Source organism: Meles meles, chromosome 3 (genome assembly GCF_922984935.1).
Source record: "Meles meles chromosome 3, mMelMel3.1 paternal haplotype, whole genome shotgun sequence".
Classification (NCBI taxonomy): domain Eukaryota; kingdom Metazoa; phylum Chordata; class Mammalia; order Carnivora; family Mustelidae; genus Meles; species Meles meles.
Window position 1 is genome coordinate 153,029,492 of NC_060068.1, and position 23,948 is coordinate 153,053,439.

The 23,948-nt window shown below is 36.9% G+C and overlaps 1 protein-coding gene across 5 annotated transcripts in view; it reads left to right on the forward strand.

Moving 5' to 3' along the window:
* The first annotated feature begins 2,335 nt into the window (after window positions 1-2,335).
* Window positions 2,336-23,948, forward strand: part of RICTOR (RPTOR independent companion of MTOR complex 2) — a 128,708-nt gene continuing 107,095 nt past the window's right edge. Inside the window, exons 1-2 of one of the 5 annotated variants that reach the window (XM_045998756.1) lie at window positions 2,336-2,393; window positions 2,565-2,612. In XM_045998756.1, the coding sequence (XP_045854712.1) occupies window positions 2,345-2,393; window positions 2,565-2,612 (97 nt within the window). In that variant the 5' untranslated portion in view covers window positions 2,336-2,344. Of the gene's footprint in view, window positions 2,394-2,564; window positions 2,613-2,713; window positions 3,153-7,497; window positions 7,519-9,684; window positions 9,706-23,948 lie in introns of those variants that run through there. The other 4 variants (XM_045998758.1, XM_045998759.1, XM_045998761.1 and 1 more) reach the window with 4 other exon arrangements.

A 23,948-nucleotide genomic window follows, 5' to 3' on the forward strand; every position in this document is an offset into this window, starting at 1 on the left:
TCTTTAAATAGGAATGTATAGTTACAAAGATGAAAGGTTATTAGATTCAGGCTTTTATGTACCTTAAGTAATTTTAGCAGTTTTTTTTTTTAAGATTTTATTTATGTATTTGACAGACAGAGATCACAAGTAGGCAGAGAGGCAGGCAGAGAGGGAGAGAGGGAGAGAGGGAGAGAGGGAGAGAGGAGGAAGCAAATGAAAGAGAAATGAAGTTAAATTGTATTAGGAAGGAGTTACTTTAGAATAAATAGGGACAAAAAATAGGATAAAAAGGGTTGGTTGAAAATTGGAACAATTCTAAGAATCTGGTAGACTTTCCATTGTTAGATTTCTACTTTTCTAAACTGGTGAAATGTGATACATGGAAGGATGAAATGCAAATTTTCAATGTCCAAACCAGACCCCAAATATTGTGATTTTTGCCTTAGGTTGCAACTAGAATCAATAAATTTGCACCAAGACCTAAAAGCTACAAGAGCAAGAGCAAAGTTTGTTGTTATCAAAATTATTAGTGGCTATGTCAGGAGACATTTTTAAAAAGGGCTCTAATTGTGTTGCCTCATTGAATACAAGGGCAATATCAGGAACAGATATCTGACCGTAGACCTAATAAGAAAAGGATGTGGAATGTATGGATGAGGATTGTCTCCTAAGGAAGCAGTATTCCTCTTTTATTTTCTGATGATGCTACTGTATGCTGCTTTTATTTTGCTTGTTTTAAACTAGATACATATTAATTACAGGACATTTAGAGTACAGACAGCAAACAGGAACAAAAACCGTATGTGTAATTACACAACTGAAGAGAAAAAAATAAGTTAACATTTTGATGTGTATCTTCTCAGACTCTTTTCTATGTAGAGATATGTAAACTATTTTATAACACCCAATTTTAATTTATACGTATTTTAAACGTGTATAAAAAGGGAGAATTTTGTAATCTGTTGCTCGACTTAAAATCATGAACCTTATTTTCTATGAATATATAAGACTTACACCGTTTTTTGATGTTTGTAATAATTTGCATAATCCCTACCTTTGGTCATCTGTGCTTCCAATTGTTCACTATTATTAACAACGGCAATTATAGCTCCAATACTGTTGTGTTTTTTTTTTAAACACCAAAAAGAGCATTGGAAGAAAGAACTCCAAGGCACTTACTCATCGAACCGATTATTTATTGAACATTTATTTATCCTGGGCATTGCGTTAACTGGGAGAAGAGAGGTGGTTAAACCAAGCTCTCCACTGTTGAACTACCAGTCCCACGTAATAAAAGACAAGTCGAGGATGGGAGGCGGCAGAACCCTCACCCTCTTTTTAGTGTACTTTAAGAGAAAGTTGTTGGGTCAGAGGCCAGGTGTATATGTATTAATTAGGCAAAACAATTTCTAGAATTGAAATCTCTACAGTTAATAGTTACCAGGTTTAGGTGTAAAAAGTATGAACCCACAACCTCTGCATTAGCTCGTGCTCAAGAGCTACACAGACAGAAAACCCGATTCAGCCCTCAGCAGCGTGTGCTAGGTTCCCGGCAGAGGAAACCCTCTCCCCGGGCCTCCTGGCGCCCGCGCGTGCGCGGGAACCATCTCCCCCGCCGCCCGGGACCACCACCCCGCGCTGCCCGCTTCCGAATTCCCTTCTCCCGGCTTGCGCCAGGCGGTGAAAAACGAAACGTCCACCCGACCACTTCCTCTTAGAGAAGTTCTCCCGCTAAGTGTGGTTTTGAAGATCAAGTGCAAGGCTGCTTAGTCCGGTGGTCACAACGAGGGTGGAAAACAAACTTTGTTTTGTGTTAACTTGGTTGGAGCAGAGCGACTCTGGGAAGGGATCTGAATTACGTTAAAACCGTGCGCAGCTTTGTTTTTGAATAAACATGGTTTTCACCGATGAAGAAGGAAGGGAGGGCTTGAGAGCCAGACGGAGAATGGGGCAGGATGGTTTCCGCAGGTGGCTTGCGGCCGCATCCCGGCCTCCTCGGCTTTGATTACAGTTTCCGCGGCGCTGGAGGGGAAGCATCCATCACGCTGCGAACTCCTATCAATGGGATTCCCCTCGTGGGAAATGCCGCCTCCCGGCAGGCTTGCACTCGGAGGGCCGGGCGTGTAGCCGCGACCTCGGACTCCCAGACGGGCGGACGGGTGCGCACGCCGCGAGCCCCATGGAAACCCTGGGTCGGCACCCCGTTCCTTCCACGCCCCGGGGAGAGTCAGCACCATCCGCCGCCTGCCGCCGCGGAGGGGCGGGGGAGGTGCCGCGGGGGGCGGGCGCGGCGCGCGGGGAGGGGAAGGGGTTCTCGCGCGATTGGGCGAGGTTTCCGGTGTTGTGACTGAAACCCGTCAATATGGCGGCGATCGGCCGCGGCCGCTCGCTGAAGAACCTCCGAATACGAGGTAAGCCCGCTGCAACCCTCACTCCCCACCGCCTGGGTCCCGCGACCCCTGGCCCTTGCCTCTCCCTGGCCCTGGGCTGGGGGAGCAATTAGGGGCGCTGGCCGGAGGCAGGGTTGCCGCCGCTGGCCTGCGAGCGAATCCTAATTGGAGCTGTGTGTCTGTTTCGCACAGGGCGGAATGACAGCGGCGAGGAGAACGTCCCGCTGGATCTGACCCGAGGTAACGCGGGGCGCCGCGGGCGCCGGCGACGGCGACGGCGCGCTGCTGGGGAGGAGCTGGGGGCCGGGGGCCGGGGGCCGGGGCGGGCCCCGCACAGGACCCGCGGGGGTGCGGGAGGCAGAGCCCGAGCCCCGCCTGCTGGCTCGCGGGAGCCAAGCTCGGGGCAGCCTCCCGGGACCCATCCCCCTTCCCGGTGCCCGCTTCCCTGGCCCCGCGCCTTTCTCCGGCCCTCTGGGTGCGGCGAGTGCCGGGGAACGCCAGGCGGGACTCGGCGGAGCCGGCGACCGTCTGGGTGTTCTGGACCCCCGAGGGAGTGTTTAATTCCCATCCCGGAGCTCGTGCAGCCATTCGCCTGGAGGCGGCCGGCGGGAGGTAGAGGCTGTTATTTAGGTTGCCGGAGGATGTCTGAGGGAAGAGCGACCACATCCTGCCCTCCCCGTCCCCCAGAGCAGAAGCCGGACCTGCTGGGTTCTTGCTTGCCTGCGTGACTGCTTTACTGTTTGCTCACCGCCCTGGGGGACCCGCAACATTGATAACTCGGTAGTGAAACCTAGAATCGGGGACTATGGTTAAGTGTCTGGTTTACACTGTAGTTCATTCCCGTTTCCCTTTCCCCGGTGGCTGGGAGTGTAGTTGGCAAAGACCGCCCCCTCACCCTCGCTGCAGGTTCATTGTTTACCTTCTGCAGTGGCGGCAGGTTTGTTTACACCTTGGGAACTGGGCGAACCCCGCGGTTCTGTTTTTAAGGATTTAATCCAGCTACTGGCCAGTGAATCTTAAACTAGTTACCGTAATGGAGTTTATTCGACAATGTTTTGCTGAAGATACAGTAGTTGTATACGAGGTTTTTCTTTTTTTTTTCTTCCACGGTAAACAGGATTTGGTCTACTGATTCCGAAGAAGTCTTATTTCACACTGGCTAGAGTGTAAGCTGGTTCAGCTGTATAGAATGAGTTTCCTTTCTGAGATCTGAAAAACACTTTAGGAAGTTAAAGAAAGTCGTAAACATTTCATTAAAAATTTAAAAAATTTAACCCATGTTCTACTTGACGTAATGACTGTTATCTAAAGTATTTGTCAGACGCGGGCTCATTGTTGAGGCTCATCTCTGGTATTTAAAGCATATCTTTGCATTATCTGTTGTATTTTATATTTCACGGGGTAAGATAACTGTTATAAACTAAACGGCTGCTTTTTGTTTAGCTACAAGAGTACATTTTTGTACGAATATTTTATTCTGAAAGTTCAGGGGCTTTGTTTTGGGTAAACTAGGTGCTGGTGTTAATAGGCAGATGGGTTTCTACTAATGCACTAAACTGAAACTTTTTCATTAGTGTTCATTTTTTCACGAACATTAGTGTAGAAAGATGTAAAGCTTTTGACTTTTGTGTAACAGTTTGGAAACTTTAAAAAACACACACGAAAAATCTATATAAAATGTATGTGGTAACCTAGTAAATTTCCTAACAAAAACAAAATTCCCACAGGTTTCAAAATTAGCATTTGTGTTCTGTAACAGATGTACTTTATCTGTGATTTAATTTCTTCGTGGGCACATGTATTTAGATGGTGAAAAGAGAACTTATTAGATAGATCTGTCTTAATTTTCTTCTTAAAAGCTTGTTTGGCTGTGGTGCTAGTATATTTGTGATTTAGGTTGAGTTTGCTGAGCTGTATGTAGCAGTTTCTGTGGTTGGTATCAAAATTTTGGTTTGTAAAAAAATGTACAAATTTGTTTTGATACCTTTGATTTACTTCAGACTTATCAAGTGCACAGATAAGAGTATGTTTACTATTTAAAATGTTATAGTTCCTGAGCACTTTGTGAACACTGTTGTCAGTAGATGTTTTTAGGATAATGCAACAAGCAGAAAATGCTATTTCTTCTTGCCCTGATAAAATATAGTTTAGTTTGGAATATACACAGCCAATTGAAATTAATGGCAAAAGGCATATGCAAGTAAGAGTAGCTATATGAGAATAAGAAATAATTTATTATCTGGGGAAGCTGTTGTTCAAGGAACTGCTATTCAGACAGATATTTCATTGTTGAAAGGTTTGTGAATCTAGTCTTGTGGATCTAACCTGAAGAAACCTCATGAGGAATTACACTTTAGTAATAGTTTTTGAGCTCTAGGGCTGTCTGATAGCTGCTGAAAGGCAGCTGTTTGTGGATTGAATTACAGTACATTTTTAGATAAAGTTTGGGTAACCAAAACTACATGTTTTTAATGTGAAGGCAGTGTTTGGTCTCATTTTAATTGTTCTTATATAACCTTTGAGAAATTCATTGGGTAGCTATCTCACAGAGTTCATTGTTAAACAGAGGTCATGGTCATTGTAATTCCCAAAGGAACCCTCAATATATAGTGAAAAGAGATCAGACTGTACAGTCAAATAGTTCAGGGTTTTAATCTCAGCTGGCATACTTGATAGGTGATGTGGGGCAAGTTATTTGACCTTATTTAACTCTTGTTTTCTTCAACTCAAAGAGAGATAACTTCAAAGGGCTATTAAGAATGTGAGAAGTGAATGAACTAATGCTTAAAATACTCAGTACAGGAGCTGATACTTTTGTGAGTGATGTTAACTAGACGTTAGTTGTTTTCCCACACTATGAAATCAGTTGTGATTATTTATATTGCACTTAAAATATTTCAAAGTTGTTTCGAACATTATAAACTTAATAAGGAATTATGGTATTGAGGCTTTCATTTTTTTGAGACATACTGTTAATTGGGTATAGCTTGTCTGAAGTAGAGTTCTTGAATATAACAACTGTAAAGGAGTATTCTGTGAGATTACCAGTAAATTAGGTCTAAGCAAAGAGTATCCTATGTGCTTAAGATAAAATGTAGTATTTTATTTTATAGAACCTTAGAATTTTTCTCTGACTCCAGAAATTTCTTAGTAATAATGATTTGGCTAGCCTTGCAAGGTTCTTGAGGCCCAGGAGAGTTCTAGGTGCTTTGGTTTGGGTAGTTAGTTCATACATAGTGTACTTAAGTTAAAAATTGTTGGTGGACTAATTTTGATCTAGTTTAGGAACTTAATTGCAGTAGATCTCACAGTAAACTTACTGGTGATTGCTGCTTTCAGTTTTGTTCAAACAACTACTTAATTCTGTGAAAGTCCCTGATAGTTGCTATTGATACAATTTAAATACTCTTTCTGTTTTGCATGCCAATATCTATTTTGAAACCAAAATGCTTCCCTTAGTCACTTCCACTGCAAGGATAGCCTGGTTTTTTTTATCAGTCTCATAGTACATTTGTGGTACTGAGTAACTTGAAAAAACACAGGGTATTCTTCCTATGTAAGTTCTTCTTATTGTACAGTAATTTAATCATTGTGTTCAAAGTGAATTTTCAGGACATGGACAAACCTGTATTGAAATCTTTTAGAATAGAATTTATGTAAAAGTATTGAGTTTTATATTTCTTGATTATCTAATTCTTTTACTTTTCCGTTAGAAAGAATACAAAAATTGGTTTAGTTGCTGTTTCATACTTAGAAAGATAGGAGGGTTAACTGAGTGATGCGGATTTGAATACTACTTTTTGTTTCCTGATTTTTTTCTAGTGAGCAGATAGATTACTCATGTTGTTTAATTGCTGACTTGAGTTAGACAAAACAAACATTGACTGAATGCTTGTTACTTACTAAATGCTGAATTAAGTGCTGGAGGAATGAAGATAAGGAAGATGTTATTCCCCTTTTTAGGTATTTACTGGAACAGATTAAGTGATTGCAATATGGAACGATAAATTAAGTAACCAAACTGTACAAGGACCAGAAATAACCTAGAGGAGAAAATGATGAATTGTTTGGTGGGTAGAGGATCAGAGAAGGCTTCACAGAATGTTTGACTTCTCATAAGAATAGTGGTGGACATAATGAAAGGAAACATGGGTTCCAAGAGACTGTACCACACCTTCTGAAAGGTAAAAGTCAGCAGGAAAAGGAGCTGCCTAGGAAGCTCCACTGATGTAATCTAAGAAATGGTGGTGAACTAGGCTAGGATGTTGGAGTTAGATATGAAGGTCAATATGTGTTGAAATGGAGGAATCAACTAATTTGTTTTCTTCAGATTTCAAACTGACTTTGGAATACTCCTACACTGTGCAGAGAACTTATATGATTTTATTAAGAAGGTCGAAACTGTCTAATGTGAATTCCCTTGACTCCTCCCCTTTATTTTTTAATCTTTGTGCCCAGTGTGGGTCTTGAACTCAGGACCCCAGATCAAGAGTCACATGCTCTACCTACTGAGCCAGCCAGGTGGGTGCGCCTGTCTTCTCCCCTTGATATTTTATACATACGTATGTTTTGGTTCCCTGAGTCAGTGAATAAAGCATCTCTGTTCCCTTTTAAGGCTAACCTGAAAAGGAATTTTATGCTTTTAATACTGTTTCCTCTAAGATTCTTTGTAGAACTGAGATCCCTTTCTTCTTCATTTCTTCCTTCCTATTGGAAGTTTTCTTATGTTCAGTCATCATTTGTTATATCCTTCATATGGATCAGGTAGTATACCAGGCATGGGATGATGGTGGGAGGTATGGAAAGATAAAGACAAAGATTACAAAATATCTTTTTCCATGGACTCTACAGAAAGAATAGTTCATCCTCACTCTACAGCTTTCTTCCTTAACCACTCTAGTCTTCTAAGTACAGCTTTCCCCGTGTACTGAAAATAGTTTTTTAAAGGATGCTGGTAATCTCATGTAAAATTCATTGGCATTTTTAAGTTCCCTATTCTATTTTAGAACTACTGCTGTATTAATAGTTTTGTTCCAAGCTCTAAAATATGTTATCTCACTTAATCTTTAATAACTGAGGTACTCTTTTTATCCCTGTTTTACAGTTGAGGATATAAGCTTTAAAATTCTAAAGGTTGGAAATTCAGGTAAGTAATTCAGCCAGGGTCATAGGATTATTGAGTGATTGCAGACCATGCACTTGTAGGCACTTCACTATTGCTATTCTTGCAACCATTTCACTTGATTTCTGTGAAATATTCTCCTGCCTCTCATGCTGCCCCTTCTGTGTTCCCTGACTAGTCTTCCAGCTACTTAAGCAAGTAAGGTTCTGTCCTTGATCTCTTCTTCTCTCCTACGGTGCTAGGTGCTATGTCCCTGAACAGCCTTTACAGTGAGAGCTTCAAAAATCCATGAATTGGGGGGAAAAAAAGTCCATGTGCTGAGAAAGTTAGGATAATTACATTTTATTGAGACTCTTTCTTTTAAGCTTGCAAAACATATTAGTATTATGTGTCTACTACTCATCTAAAAGGCCTAATGTGTAATACTTTGCATCCCAAAGCATATTCTTCTTACTTTCTAGTTACCACCACCATCCTTTGTAATATCAAGCTAGAGACCTACAGGTTATCTTTGTTCAGGTGTCATGTTCCTTCAGGTTATTGGTGAAATATCTAAGGAAATCTAGTCTTTCCTATAACATTGTCATTGGCCTTGTTCACATCTTTATTATCTTATTTGGGTGATGTAAAATCTTTTCTCTCACCTTCACTTTCTCTGCTATATGATTGCCAGGATTATTATCCTGAAATGTAGATCTGATCTTATCATTCCCTTAAAGTAAAAAACAAAACCCAGAACACTCACACTTCCTGGCATGTTGTTGCTCACGAATAAAGTCCAGATTTCTTAACTTGGCATTGAAGGCCTTTTATGATTTATTCCAGAATTATTATCTTCTGTCCTGTCTTAATCATACTATTCTGTCAGCTCTGTGCAGAGTTTACTTGTGTAAGACACTCTCTTCCTTCTTTACACACAGCGCTTTTCAGCAGGGATGGGGAAAGTTAGCAAGTCCAAAACACTTACCTCCCCATATTTGTTCTTTCCTCTTGGAGATTGTGTTATACCCCTGGTTGAGAATCTGCTTTAGAAAAAATGATTTATTCCTTGCATATGGCATGCAGTTTCTATTTACTTGACCCTGTGCAGGTTGTTTCCTCTGCCTAGAATTTCATTTTTAGTACTCTTTGTTGAAATCCTAATTCTTTAAGGTCTAGGTTACTTGCAACTTCTAGAAATCATCCCAGTGGGAATTCACTGGGATTGCTTCCTCCTCTACTTTTCTACATTTTGTTTGTTCCTTGTTAAATATCACTTCTCCTTGCTTTACGTTCTTTGTCCTGTTGTTTTTCCGTTACTGTATCTTAAGCTTCCCCAGCACCTATGATATAATAATAACTGAAGCATTTTATTAAATGTCAGAATGGAGAGAGAGATGGGAAATTGAATAGTACAGCATTAAGGAGAGTGGAAGTGAAAGAACATTTTAGGTTTGCAGTCCTGAGGGACATTGAGATTGATGGTGCTATGAAATGAAGAAATCCATTTTGGAGGGATGATAATGAGTTAAGCTTTGTACTTTGAATTTCAGGCGATTAAGTCAATCATATATAAAAGGTAGCTGCAAATACTGGAATGGTTCTAAACTTGTGATCTGATTGTTCTCTGCATGGGGCGTTGAGACAGGGAAGAATATAAATGGAGAAAGCGAAAGATTTAAGTGTTAAGAGGATGAGCTGAGGAGAGTGTCATAGCATAAGAATCAAAAAATGAGAAGAAGGTGGCCAAGAGAAGAAAACTAGCAAGACTATGATCTCAAAAGACAAGAGGGGAATTTTGGTTGAAGAGACTGCAAGACTATAGCATTGAAGTTGGTGTCTGGAGAATTTCGTTCTACTCTTCCTTAATATAAGGATGATGTTGGCATACTATTTAATCTCACTGGGTTTTAGTTCCCTGGATCTCTGAAATACATACTACTTTACATGTGTAGCACTGTCACCTTCTGTCTTTGTGATCTTCGGATATCTCCGTGTTTCTGGGATGTTGAAAGGTTAAAAAGAAAGTACAGCCTCGTTAAATTACTGTAAGAAATATTCCCATAAACAGTAATGAATACATGTAGGAGTGATGGTATTTCATAGAACTTTAAATGTAAATTATAGTCAACTCTCAATTTCCTTTTAAGTGATCATCTGCAGTGACTTGCTGCCTCCTCCCCCTCCCAGGTCTCAGGCTACTGAAAATAGGGCTGTGAAAAGCACAGTGGGGTGAGTGAATGGTTTGCATGCCTGTGTGTCTGTATCTCTGACTATCACCAAGCTAAATACAGTCCACTCTCATTTACCTGCACTTAAGAAAAAGGTGAATAATGACAGAAGAGTGCTAAATTACATAATCTAAATAGCATTACTTATATGTGGCTTGGGAAGATTATACATTCTTTCCTCCCCTACAATAGATTGATGTGTCTTTTCTTTTATGTGAATTATTAGCATCAATTTTTATTTCCTGAGCAAATACTATTAGAATAGCAAACATAAGTAGGTGAAAATGTATAGTAGGTAAACCACATGCGAATATTTGAGAGTTGACTGTTAACGCTTTTTGGATCATCCATTGTTTTGTATTATCTGTGCTTTTTTGTTAGTGTGACCAGGTTAAAGCTGAATAGCTACTTTATCTGAATTTTATCTGAATATACTTCTAAAATTATACAGATGCCAAACTAAAATGAAGATAATTGTGTAAAACTAGATAAATATAACATATGTCCCAAGTCATAGGATTAAAAGAGAACTGAAACTTAAGTACATTCTTAAAATCCCTTTTACAAAGTCTTTGAGCCAGGCAGATTACGTAAACTGAGCAACGTACTTGGTAGTGATGAAATTTATATAAAATTGAGGGTGTGCCAGAACTTAAAACATATCCTATTTATGAAGTTCAGTTGAGTTTTGTAAGAAAGAAGACAGTTTTTTAATTAGCTGCATTTTCAAAAATTTAACTCTGTCAATTACTTTGCCATTTTTTTTGCTCCAGTAGTTTGAAGATTAGAATTTATAGTGGTTTGTTAATGCCAGTCAGCATATTTTTGATCCATATATTATATAATTGGGTTAGTAAGTGTTATCATGAATCAGGAAAGCACAATTCTTGGTTTCAAGTTTATATTATAATTGGGATATATCTGTATCAGGGCATAGTATAAGACAGTAGTATTTGAAGAACCTGCCAGTTGTTCTTATAAAGGAATCAAAAGCTGGAGGCATTCAGAAAATTTAAAAAATGGGAGATAAGTAAGGAATAGCTTAGAGAGAAGACCTCATAGAAGTCTTGACACCAGTCAGACGGTCAGACTTTTTTACATTAAAGGGTAGCATTTGAATAGGTAGACTTCGGATCAGTGTTTGAAAAAATCGCAACTTTATTTTGTGAACTAACATTTCTAGCATATTATTCTATACTTAAAGGTAATGTTGAGGAAAAGTTGGTGATTATGTAATTCTCATAATTATTGAAGATTAATTATATCTCAAAAATAGGGCTCTTCTGGCCTTTAAAGGTAGTGCAGTACTGGACTGAGAGCTTTTAGGCATACTGTGAAATAATTGGTGTGCTTGTGACTATGAGTATATAAATGCTTGGCTCTTATTCCAAATCCAAGTATAAATGACTTTTTTCTTCCATTGTTTTGTAGTATACGTGTTTCCTTTCCCCTTCATTAATACTGCATGTTCAAAGGATTCTATAAATTTGTTATCAAACTTACTTCGAGATTTATGAAATTTGAAAATAGAGATTATGTATGAGATGGGTAGTGGTTTTGTTACTTTCTACACTGAAATGACCATATTTGCTGACCTCAGAATTTAAACATGTGGCCTCACAGTGAGATAGAATATTTGGAATTAAGATCATTCTGAAAAACACGGAATGTTTGTTTCATTGCTAAATCCAGACAACCTACCCAGCCCTCTAGTTATTTGGGTAAAGGGTATACTGGGGAAATTATTGCTTTTATTAAAGCTGCAAAATGAGAGTTGAATTGCCACTTGCAGGGATTTTAGTGATCTTATTCAGAATCTAGTGTAATTTCATGTGTTTTTTAAAATGAATAAAGAGTGAAGAGACACAGAAACTGTAAACAAAGAAGACTGCCAAGTAATTTACTTTTAGTTACTAAGAAGGAGCAACTTGCCAGATAAAAGTGTATTTAACTGCTTTTAGATGTGTGCACATAAATATATTTATCTGTAGCCTCATAGTCTCATACTTCGAGAAATCACATCTTAAGGTAGTATTGCTTATTTCCATGCTTAATGTTCATCCCTCATATACTAAAACTTTTAATTGCCCTGTTTTTTTCTCCGCTCATAATTCTGTATAATATACTCCCTAACCTTCACCACACCACTACCATCACCACCAACCCCCTTCCACCCAAGAAAAAAAAAAAAAAAAAAAGAAAAACTGAAGGGAATAGAGTTGCAGAAAGAGTGAGAAGACTCCAGTGGTTGGAGGTAGGTGAGCTGTGAACTCTTAACATTTAGTTATATGGCAGTTTCTGTGTGTCACCAGGTGGCTAGTGGAATATTGTGGAATGTTTTATTTACATGTATTGTGGATAAATTTTTAATCATGTCTATTATATGATTAGCATAAAATCATGATAATGGAATATTTGATTACAAATAGCAATTTTCTGCTTTATTTAGAATGACTTGTGTTTTTATTTTATTGTTGCAGTTTGGGATTTCTAATGTTATTTTTGAATGGCATAACTTGGTACAAAGCAGGTCAGATTCTTATATAAGATTTCATATGTCATGTAAAAATAATTCTCAACATAAGTTTTTACAACTTTTTAATGAGTTAAATTTTAGATTAGCATAGCCTTAAAAATGTTTAAATCACTTTGTATATTTTAATAAGAACCATACAAAATAACCTTTTTCTCCTTTGTCATGGGAGATGTGTTCATGTTTCAACATTGTTTTGAATACGGAAATATAATTGTTTTACCTAGTGAAATGGAAGACATTTAAAAAGATGCTGATCATTCCTTAAAAGGAGACAAAAAAGAAGTTTAAGAAATTTGGATAAGCTGTTATGTTGCCTTTTACTATGCTACTTTTGATAGTTATTTTATTTTTCTTTCTTTTCTTTTGATAGTTATTTTATTTAAAAAGTTTAGACTTAATTTTGAATCCTAGGAAAAATTTTTCACTTACATCAGTAATTGTTTCTATATTAAAGATACTGTAGAGAATAAGTATAGTTATTTTTAACATAAGTAGTTATATTGCAAGTAAATGTTCACTTGGGATACTTGAATATGAATGGATTGGGGGAGGTATGTGTGTATCTACATATTATGTTTATTTTTAAGCATATTTGGAAACTTCAGAAATTATTAGCTCCCCCATTCAAAACAGGAATCTTTGATGTCATCCATCATCACTCAAACCTTTCATTGATAAGTAGCTTATTCAAAGTTGTTTCTTTGCTGAGCAGCTAAGTTTGTTACTAAAATTCTTATATCAAATTAACCAAAATTTAATAAATCATTTTTCAGTAATTGATCCTAGTTCTTTCATATTTTTATTTTGTAAATATTCACAAACAAAAGTAATAGGTTTACTCATGTTGGACACTGCTGTGTGCTGTTAGAGAGTCTTACCTTTTCTTCTCATACAGGCCAGTCCCCAGCTACTTACTGAGTACTGCTTATGTGTCCAGCATTGTTCTGGTTGTTAGATGTTTAAGACATGGTCTTTGATTAAAAAAAAATAGCAGTTACCATATTTTGAACTTCATTATATGTTGGAAACTGTTAAAAACATTACTTAAATTATCTAATTTAGTCTTCCTACATTTCTAGAAAATATGTTTTAATATCCTTATATAACTGGTGAAGAAAGTGGGGCCCAGAGTAGCCCAAGGTCATACTGGCAGTAAAAGAGAGAGGTAGGATTCAGATCCCATTTACTATTTTTGATTCTAAAACCCATACACTTAAACTTTTATAATCTTTCTAAAAACAAGTACAGTAGAAAATAAATCATATTTCTGGAATAATTAGCTATTAAATGAGTATGACATATATTATAATAATGTTGATTTGGAGCCCTCAAGAAGAAAGTTACTGGTTGAGCTCTGAAATATACATTTTAGCCATTATTGATATAATTATTTCTATAACTATTACATATTTCTCTCCTTTGTTAAGAAGAATATATCAACTACATTTTAACTTTTTCTCTTTGGCTGGGGCCATCATGAATGTCGATTATTTTGTTGGAGGTGGGGGCAGGACAGTTTATTACTACCTTGTGTGACATTGGACTGCTCTTTTTGATCTTATGTGCTATTTTCTTATACTCAGCTATCACTTTACATTGAAACTCTTATTCCTATATTTAGCAGTTCTTTTTTTACCTTCACTGTGCTGTAAAATAGAAACTATATAACTGGACTTGTTAATATTATATGGAGAATAAATATAAGTAGGTTGTGATTATGTAGAATTAAGGCCCCCTGCTGTCAATAATATGTGTTACCCGTAGTGAATAAACTTGGTGATGATACATACTTTGAATCTTTCTTTTTTTTAAAGATTTTTAAAATTTTTTATGTATTTGACAGACAGATCACAAGTAGGCAGAAAGGCAGGCAGAAAGAGAGGAGGAAGTGGGCTCCATCCCAGGACTCTGGGATCATGACCTGAGCCGAAGGCAGAGGCTTTAACCCACTGAGCCACCCAGGCACCCCCATACTTTGAATCTCTTTTGCCGTTTTTTGGTGTGCTTATTACTTTTACGTCCTGGTTGTTTTCCAGATAGCATGGCCTCATAGCATAGTTCAACGTAGGCGAGGTATGACTTGATAGAGTTAGTATATATGTATACAACATGGACTGTAGGATTATATAAAGATAGATATTAAGGTACAAAATATGACTAATATGGACAAAATAACATTAAATAACATGCTAATTGCATTAGATAGAGATAGTCTAACTCTCTCTGTAGCTGAAAGCATGGCCTTTAGAGTCAGATCTGGATTTGAATCTTGACCCTGCCTCTTAGAAGTTTTTTTGAGTTTGGACAAGTTGCCTTTTCTGAGCATGTTTTCTCATCTCTGCTCAAAATAACACTTGAGGAGTGAATAAAATGTAAAATATTTATTACCATTTATTACCATTTTGGCATAGTTTGGCACATATCTGTACCTAATACCTGTATATATTAGGTGTTCTTTGGTGGTCATTTAAAACAACAGAAATGAGAGAAGGGAAAGATAAGTGTGAGCTGCCAAAAAAATAAAAGAAAGTGGGGTATTGTTACAGCTTTGAAAGAGCAAGATGTTGTTAAGTCAAGAGGAATTGAGCGTAAATAAAGGCATTAAACATTTTTATTGAGAGGAATAATAAGGATATAGAATTTTAGTATTCATATTGAATTCCTTGTAAGGGGGGGGTAAGTTACTGAGGGCCTTGAAAACTGTGGAGATATTAGATGCTTTTCTCTTTTTACATGTTAAAATACATAATGTTGTGAGAGAGCAGTAAATGTTTAGTTACTTTTTATTTAAAGAAAACAGATAAAAAAAAAGTTTGTCATAATTGTATAGTCCTAAATTTTGATAAATTGAACACATGAATAAGCAGAACCCGGATCAAGAATCGGAATGCTGCAATACCTCAGAAGCTCCTGTTCTGTCTCTTTTGAGGCACTACTTTCCCACACGAAGGATGCCACTATTTTGACTTCTAATACCGTAGATTAGTTTGGCCCGTTTTTGAACTTTCTATGATACACTCATATAGTATGTACTCTTTTGTATCTGATTTCATTTGCCCAGTGTTATGTTGAATCACCATGTTGTATGTAGAGTTCAAGTTATTTTAATCCAAGTCTGCTTATATCTATCAGGTATGTGATGATATGGATATATTCTTTCCTTTTGAATGGGCAGTGGATTTGAATGAGTGGATAGAGTTTGGAATAATGACATTAATTCCAACTTTTTTTATTTAAAAAATTTAAGTCATTTTCTGAATATCTTAGTCTTTTGCCTCTTTAGCCTGATATTTTTGCTTTAATAGGTTGTAATCAATACATTAGATAGGTGAATTTTTTTTTTCTTAATGGTTGTTTAAAGAAAAAGCATAGGGGTGCCTGGGTGGCTCAGTAGGTTGAGCCTCTGCCTTTGGCTCAGGTCATGGTCTCAGGGTCCTGGGATCGAGCCCTGTAATGGGCTCTCTGCTCAGTTGGGAGCCTGCTTCCCCCTCTCTCTCTCTGCTTGCCTCTCTGCCTACTTGTGATCTCTCTCTGTCAAGATAAATAAATAAAATCTTAAAAGAAAGAAAGAAAGAAAAAGTATAATCAGAACTCAATAAACTCAAAGCTACAGGTTAGTAAGAAGATTAGAAAAATTAGAATTCCAGTCCAATAAAAGTTTTGTGTTGACCTAATAAAATTGGTGGAATGATTACTGAAATTGGTTAGTATTTCTACAGGAAGAAAAGAGAGGATGATAAACATTTCTTGGTCTTCACTTAAAATGATATGCTCATATTTCCATACAGAAATATCATTGTGTTAATATTTTAGATTTATAACATACAGTTTTAAGTATTAATCAAAGTTGAAAAGTTGTTAGAGTATAAAATAGAGATGCTTCTCCTTGAAGGAGCATGAATGTTTAAATGTCTTTTATGATTCTCTTTCTTAAGAGCTCAAAAGGGGCCCTTAGAACTCTTGTCTAATCCTGCTTTAGGTTTCGCATAAGAGAGAGTCGTAAAGTAATGCAATTGATTTTTTTAGTAGACATAGTAGAACTTTATGAGGTTAAGTGAGAGTGCTGAAGACCTCATTGATAGTTATGAAGTGTCTTTAAGTGATTGTTTTCCTCTTTCCCTATATTTCTCAATTTGTCTCATTGGTTTCTGTTTCTTTTTCTATTTCTAGTTTTTCTTCTTGTGACTTTAATATAATAGGACGTGCTATAGAAATGGACATTTGTCTTTGCTATACTTGCTAGTGTTTTATGTTTCTTAATTTATAATAAATTTTAATTGTTAAAGATTTTTTTGTTTTTGCTTTTACTTTGTCATTGGATTTTAGGGCTTTTCTTTCTCCCTGAGTTGGTGGTGCTTTAATAGAAAATGATTCCATTGCTCATTTCTTGGTGCTTGTCCCCAAGAAATTAGAACTGAGTATTGCATAGGAAATTGATTAAATACTTGAAAGCAACGTAGCACTATGTGCTTAGCATAGATTAGTAGAATAAAGAACATTTTACTTATTTCAGTATGCAAGAGCAAGAGTAAATGTGAAAGTGAAACAAGTATTCACTCTACTGAAGGTAAAGAAATTTCTGATGAAGTGCATTTTTCAAATGTTGATATTTTAAAAAATATTAGTATTCACTTTGTTTTAAATATTCAGAATGTTTAAAATGTTCATGTATCTACTCTGGGAATATGGGAAACAATAAATTTGGAATTCCCTGAAGGTGGGAACATAGTAATAACCTTCGAAGATCCTCGCTGATTCTGAGTCTAGACTATTTAGTTCATTGAGTATGGATTATTAGCTATCAAAAAATGCTTCGTTTTAGTGGTGAATTTTGAGTGAATGCTTGTTTAATAGTATTAATTAGGAATGACAGAATGCAGTAAATCTATATTTTGAACCATGTTTTTCAGGATTATATTACTTACTGCTCTTGTACATACCAGTACATCATATTTCTCCCCAACTATTTTAAATGATTTTTCCTAGAATAGTGCTGAAGTAGTAAACTCTTGGGTGTCCAACATGATCAGAGGTTGGTCTAAAATGATATTTTGATTGTTTTGTGAAGGGTTTATTGAATGATGTGTTGTTTTAGCAGACAGTCTAGAAATTATATACTTTGAAGTATATGTTTCCTTTAAGCAGTCCCCCTGGAAGGATATGTACTTTCTAGTGGTGATGTCCCCGCTAGAAAGATTTTAAAAATTCTGCTTTTGAAGATTGCTAAAGCTTATAATATAGCCCTTTAAATTGCTGTTTGATTTTTCCTTTGGGGGTGAATTGGAGTTCTGGAACTGGTCACATATAAATTGTGGTCAAATATAATGGGGATTCATTAATTCATTGACTTATTCACTTACTAATTTGAAAAGAATTCATTGAGCACCTGCTATATTCTCAGCACCGTGTTAAATACTGGGATGTGTATGACAAGGTGATTTTTCTAAGAAATATGCTGCCACCAAATGTGATGACTCCCATTGTAATCTAGTCCCTGGCTACTTCTACAATAATCTCATTGCCTAACTCTTTTCCTCTTATTCACTCTATTTGGCAAAACCACCTCCTTGCCATTTATTCCTACCCATAGTCTTTTTTCAGAGCCAGAACCTTTGTAACTCTTTTAAATCTTGTCTGAATTGTTCTTCCCCCATATTTGGAGGTTTCCTTCCTCAGTTTGTATAATTCTCTGTTCAACTCTCCCTTTATCATTGAGGTCTTCTCTGATTGTTCTATCTAAAGTAGCCCTTATCTCCCTCACTTTCCATTCTTTTATATTGTTTTTTCTTCCATAGTCCTTGTCACTATTGCTGTTACAGTATTGTTTATTGTTTGTCTCCAAAGAATGTAAGTTTTATGAGGACAAATAGTTTTTTGTGTGTTCACCATTGTATCCTCAGTGCCTAGAACAGCCCCAGCACATTGTATGTACTTGATTATGTATTTATTGGTGGAATAAATTCTGAAGTTTATGTTTTAGTATGAGGGCTCCAGATTTCTTACTTAACATCTTGACCGTATAGTCACTTATATCAACGTATCTATGTCTCAGGCTTAATAATTATTGTTCTAAAAATCTTTCTATATATTTCATCTGGGCTAAGCGCAGTACTTTAATGGGGCCAAAGCAGGAACCCAGGAGACATCCTGGCCTCATTCCTTGCCCTTATTCTACACATCAAATCTGCTACCAGTCTGGTGATAATGATTTTATCTCTGAAAAGTGTTAAATTTGTTATTTTTAATTACTGTTTTTTAAGATTTTATTTATTTAGAGAGAGTGCATGGTAGGGGCAGCAGAAGGGGAGGGAGAGGGAAAGGGAAAGGGCAAAGAATCTCAGGCAGACTCTGTACTGAGTGTGGACCCTGACAGGGGCTCCATCTCAGGGTCATGACCTGAGCCAAAACCAAGAGTAAACACTCAGCAGACTGAGCCACGCAGGCATCCTAATTATTTTTATTTCTGCTACTGTGCCTTTATTTGGGCTCCCATTTACTTTTCCTGGATGAGAGCATTGGCTTCTTAACTACTCTATCCATTCTAGTTCTGTCTTCTCCCAATCTTTATTGTGGCTAGCAACAAGGTTTCTACATAAATTAATCTTAATATCCCCAGCAGGTTCAGCATCTCCCTGTTACCTTTCTTACAACATTGTGATAATTTATTCATGTCTACCTTCCTCAGGCACAGTTGAAAAATATTTATGGACCTTTACTATATGCAGGTTACCATTCCTTTCTTGGTGATTCAGTGGTGAAAAAGATTGTGTCTCTATCGGTGAGGAGATTATATTCTAGTGGGGGAGAATGCAGACAATAAACACGTGAAAACAAAGTTAAATACTGATGCTCTGAATAGTGTGCAATTAGGTATTTGGAAGGGTGTTGAGTGGTAGCTGGGATCGTCAGAGAAAACTTCTCCGAGGCAGTGATACTTTTGATTCAGGACTAATGAGGTGGCATAAAGTGAAGATATGGGGGGTGGGTCTACTTACTTCTTCCTAGTAAAAGAACGTGGTACAAAGGCCCAGAGATAAGGTAAGAACAAAGAGTGGTTAGTGCTCAATGAACCAGAGGGAGAGGAGAGTATGAAACTAGAGATTGTGGTATACTTGCAAAGGGAAGCTATTAGAAGGTTAAGCAGGGGAGTGACATTATCTGATTATTTAGAAAGCTAACTCTTGATTGGTCTGTGGATAGTGGACTGAGGCCCCTCGAGAAGCCTGTGCATGGCACATGTCACTAAATCAATGTTAATTGAATAAATAAGTGAATGAATTAATCCTTTCACTTTATATCCACTTTGAATCACATGAGACTTCAGTATTCAAGAGGAGAAAGCCACAAAACTAACATTATTATGGTTGCATTAAAATTGCGGGGGCGCCTGGGTGGCTCAGTGGTTTAAGCCGCTGCCTTCGGCTCAGGTCATGATCTCAGGGTCCTGGGATCGAGCCCCGCATCGGGCTCTCTGCTCGGCAGGGGGCCTGCTTCCCTCTCACTCTCTCTGCCTGCCTCTCTGCCTACTTGTGATCTCTCTCTGTCAAATAAATAAATAAAATCTTTAAAAAAAAAAAATTGCGCCACGTGTGTCTAACCCTGATCACCTTAGTATTTTGAGTTAGCAAATGTTTGCGTTGTCATTAATGACAATTCTTTGTGACCATGAGTGGAAATGCTGTATTCATTCATTTATTCATTCAATTAATTACTGACTATATACCATAGCCAGAGTATTCTTTTAAGTTTTCTGAAGTTTCAAGGTTGAGGTTACAAGATAAATCAGACCTTGCTTTTGAAAATTAGTTACTTGTCATTCAGAAGATGTAGACTGGTTGGTTGGTTAAACTTGATTGACAGTTCAGGAGGCCGAGAAGGGAGTTATTAGCCTTCCCTGACCTTTGTAAAATATGATTCTGTTCATTTCACTTTCCTGCTGCTGTTGCTAGATGCTTCTTTCATTTAGATATTGAATATGTCATGGAAAGTATAAAGAAATAGGGAAAGTACAGGAATGGGAGCAGTTAATTTTATTTGTGGGAGAAATTAATTTTACCTTTATTCTCTTTAATGTTTTTAAATTTTTTATTCTGAATCTGAGCTCTAAGCAGAATAGCTTACAGTTAGATTTTTGGGAAAATCTTGTCTTAATATCACAACTTCTACTTTAAAGTGAATGAGGTCCTTGCAACATGTTCTCTTTTAGCATGTAGACTTTCAGCTGTTTCAGCTGGTTAAACTGAAAATTCTTATTTTTTTACCAAATTTTGCTTGTTAATTCTGTGCATCATCATCATCATCATCATTATTATTATTATTTTATAGTACTCTTTACATCCAGTGTGGGGCTTGCAGTCAACAACCTCAACAAGATCAAGAGTTGCATGCTTTCCTGAATGAGCCATTCAGGTCCCCCTGTGGGTGAACATTTATTTAGTTAACATTTTTTTTTAAATATTTTATTTATTTGACAGAGAGATATCACAACCAGGCACAGAGGCAGTCAGAGAGAGAGAGGAGAAAGCAGGCTCCCCGCCGAGCAGAGAGCCCGACGCGGGGCTCGATCCCAGGAACCTGGGATTCATGACCCGAGCCAAAGGCAGAGGCCTTAACCCACTGAGCCACGCAGGCGCCAAGGCAATGTTCTAGGTGGTGAATATGAATATGTGTGCTCTGCAGGGGTTGCCCCGGGATCATGACATTCTTTCCCCTGAGCATCACTGAGGCTTCATAAGCCTCAGTGTAGGATTTCTGGCAGTATTAGGGGTGACACTAGACTTGAAACCTGTTTTACTGTAACAAATATAATTGTATAATGTCTGGGTTTGGGTTTGTTAATCGAGGGATGTTTTGCACTTTTAGCAAATAAAGAAAGAGGAGTTAAGTTGTATTATTGTTTTTTACTGTTAGCATTTCCTGGGGAAAGTATTAGTTAAGTGCAGCAAGGACGTTGTAATAGCCTAAAATAAATTAGAGAAATACTATGAGATATTTGATTAGTGATCTGCTTTTAAAAAATACTTAGTAGGTAAAAGTATTTGAGTGGAATCCTAATTAACACTCAAATTGAACACTCTCATGCTATGGAAGATTAATCGCTAGAAGTAGCATGCATGTGATTTTTTTTTTTTTTTAAGATTTTATTCATTTATTTGAAAGACAGAAATTACAAGTAGGCAGAGAGAGAGAGGAGGAAGCAGGCTCCCTGCTGAGCAGAGAGCCCGATGCGGGGCTCTATCCCAGGACTCCGGGATCATGACCTGAGCCGAAGGCAGAGGCTTTAACCCACTGAGCCACCCAGGCGCCCCTGATTTTTTTTTTTTTAAAGATTTTTATTTATTTATTTGACAGATCACAAGTAGTCAGAGAGGCAGGCAGAGAGAGAGAGAGAGAAGGAAGCAGGCTCCCCGCTGAGCAGAGAGCCCGATGTGGGGCTCCATCCATCCCAGGACCCTGAGACCATGACCTGAGCGGAAGGCAGAGGCTTTAACCCACTGAGCTACCCAGGCGCCCCGCGTGCATGTGATTCTTAACTGATAATGTTATTTCTTCATTTGATATTTCTCTTTTGATCTGAACTGAGCATTTTTAGTAAGCCAAGCTTTGCACTAAAGAAGGGCTTCATGGTTTATGAACTAGTGTTGTTGAAGTTTATTGGTGTGGAAGTTTAAAGCTGAAGCTGAATAAACACCTAGAGTTAGTTGGCAAACACTTTAGAGATGACTTAATGTAGTGAGACTTCTTTAAAAAAGAAAAGGGCTCTACATACTAACAAGGTTGCAGCTATTACAGTACTTTGAGGAGACTTATGACAATATTAAGCAGGTTGTTTGAGATAAACTGGTTAGAAACAACCCCCATTGTCTTTATTGTATGTTTACACACATTTAAACACATAAAATAGGAATTGCAAATTATTTCCAACCGTGTTGGTAATTTGTACAGGTCTGAATTAACTACTGTTTACTTTTATGGTACTGTATTTTTCCTATAATACCAATTTAAGTTATTTTGCTTAGAAGATTAGCAAATTGTTTCTTTTTTGAAAATATACATTCCTAATTATTACCGTGAAATGAAAACTGTTTGTAATAGGGGAGATCTAGATTCAAATTCTTGCCATAATATTGCAGGGAAATACCTGACATACCATTTAATTTTCTGAGCCTCAATTTTCTTATACATGGGAAGGGTTATAATATTGTGTGTCTTGCAAGATTATAAATACTAAATGAGAAAACTTTTTAAAAGAAGTTAGCATAGTATCTGGCAAATGCTTAGGTAAAAATCCAGAGGGAAGATGTTATTAAATAAATAATAGTTATTTATCCATTCTTTTGATCATGGACATTTGGGTTGTTTGTAGTTTCTTGTTATTATAAATAATTAGAAACAATGATTTTATACATGGTCTTATATGTGAATTGTGATACTCCTACCTAAATTTCTCTAGGTTATGTAACTTGGTATAGTAGAATCACTGCTTATATTACATAATATATTTATATATCTGTATAGGGCTATGTATCTCCTGTATCTATATCCTCATAGGAGCCATATCTAAGACTTGCTCCAGAATCACACTTTTGTCAACACTTGGGATTATCAGCTTTTATTAAAAATACTGTATTATGAAAATTATTAAACATAGACTTAAGTAGAGAAAAAAGTATAGGAATGCTCATGTATTGCTCACCCTACTTCAACTATTATAAACATATAGGACAGTCTTATTTCAGCTGTTTATCCTCCTTTCCACCTCATGGATAATTTTAAAACAAATGCCAGGCATCTAATAATTTCATTTGTGGATAACATCAGTTGTATCTCTAAGGGATAGGGAGTTTTAAAATCTGTAATTAAGGGATAAAAATTCTAAGGGATATATCTCTAAGGGTTAAGGACTTTTAAAATCTATAACTACAATACCATTAACACAAGTAAATTAACAGTAATTTCTTTATCATCATCTAATGTTCAGATTTTTCTGGTTGTCTTATAAATTTCTTTTTCTTTAACAGATACCATTTTGAGTCAGGATTCATACCAGATTCTTACACTTTTGATTATTTTTGTTTTCTAAATATGTAAAAAAACAAACTGTCCATCAGATTGCTCTTATTTCTGGATAATTCTGTAATAACAATTTTTGCTTCGGTTTTAAACATTTTTAGTAAAATAAGTTTACATGTTTATTTGCATCCTACTTTGGGATTTATTGGGCGTCCTGATTCTAAGTATTTCATGTCTTTGAACAATTCAAAAAATTCTTAGTATTTGACTTTTTAAGTATTGCATCTTCTGCATTTTTCTTTCCTTTAGAAATTCTTATTAAATTTATGTTAGACTTTCCCATTATCTTTCTTGTTTTTTTAAGCTCTTTCATGTATTTCATCTCCTTTTCTTGTGGGCCACATTCTGTATAAATCTTCAGATGTGTCTTTCACTTAATTATTAATTCTCTTCTTAGCTGTGTTTATTTGGTTTATCCCCCCCACTGAGTTTTTATTTTAATCATGATAATTTAAAGAAATTATGCTTGGATGTTTGTAATTTTTTAAATAAGTGCTCTCTTGAATCTTTTATTTTCAGTCCTTTTTCTTTGAATTGGAGGTTTGTTAAGTTGTAGCTTCCAAATCTCACAGATACGGCTTGCAAATGCTCCACGACATAGCCATGCTCATCTGAGCATTGTCTATGACAGCTTT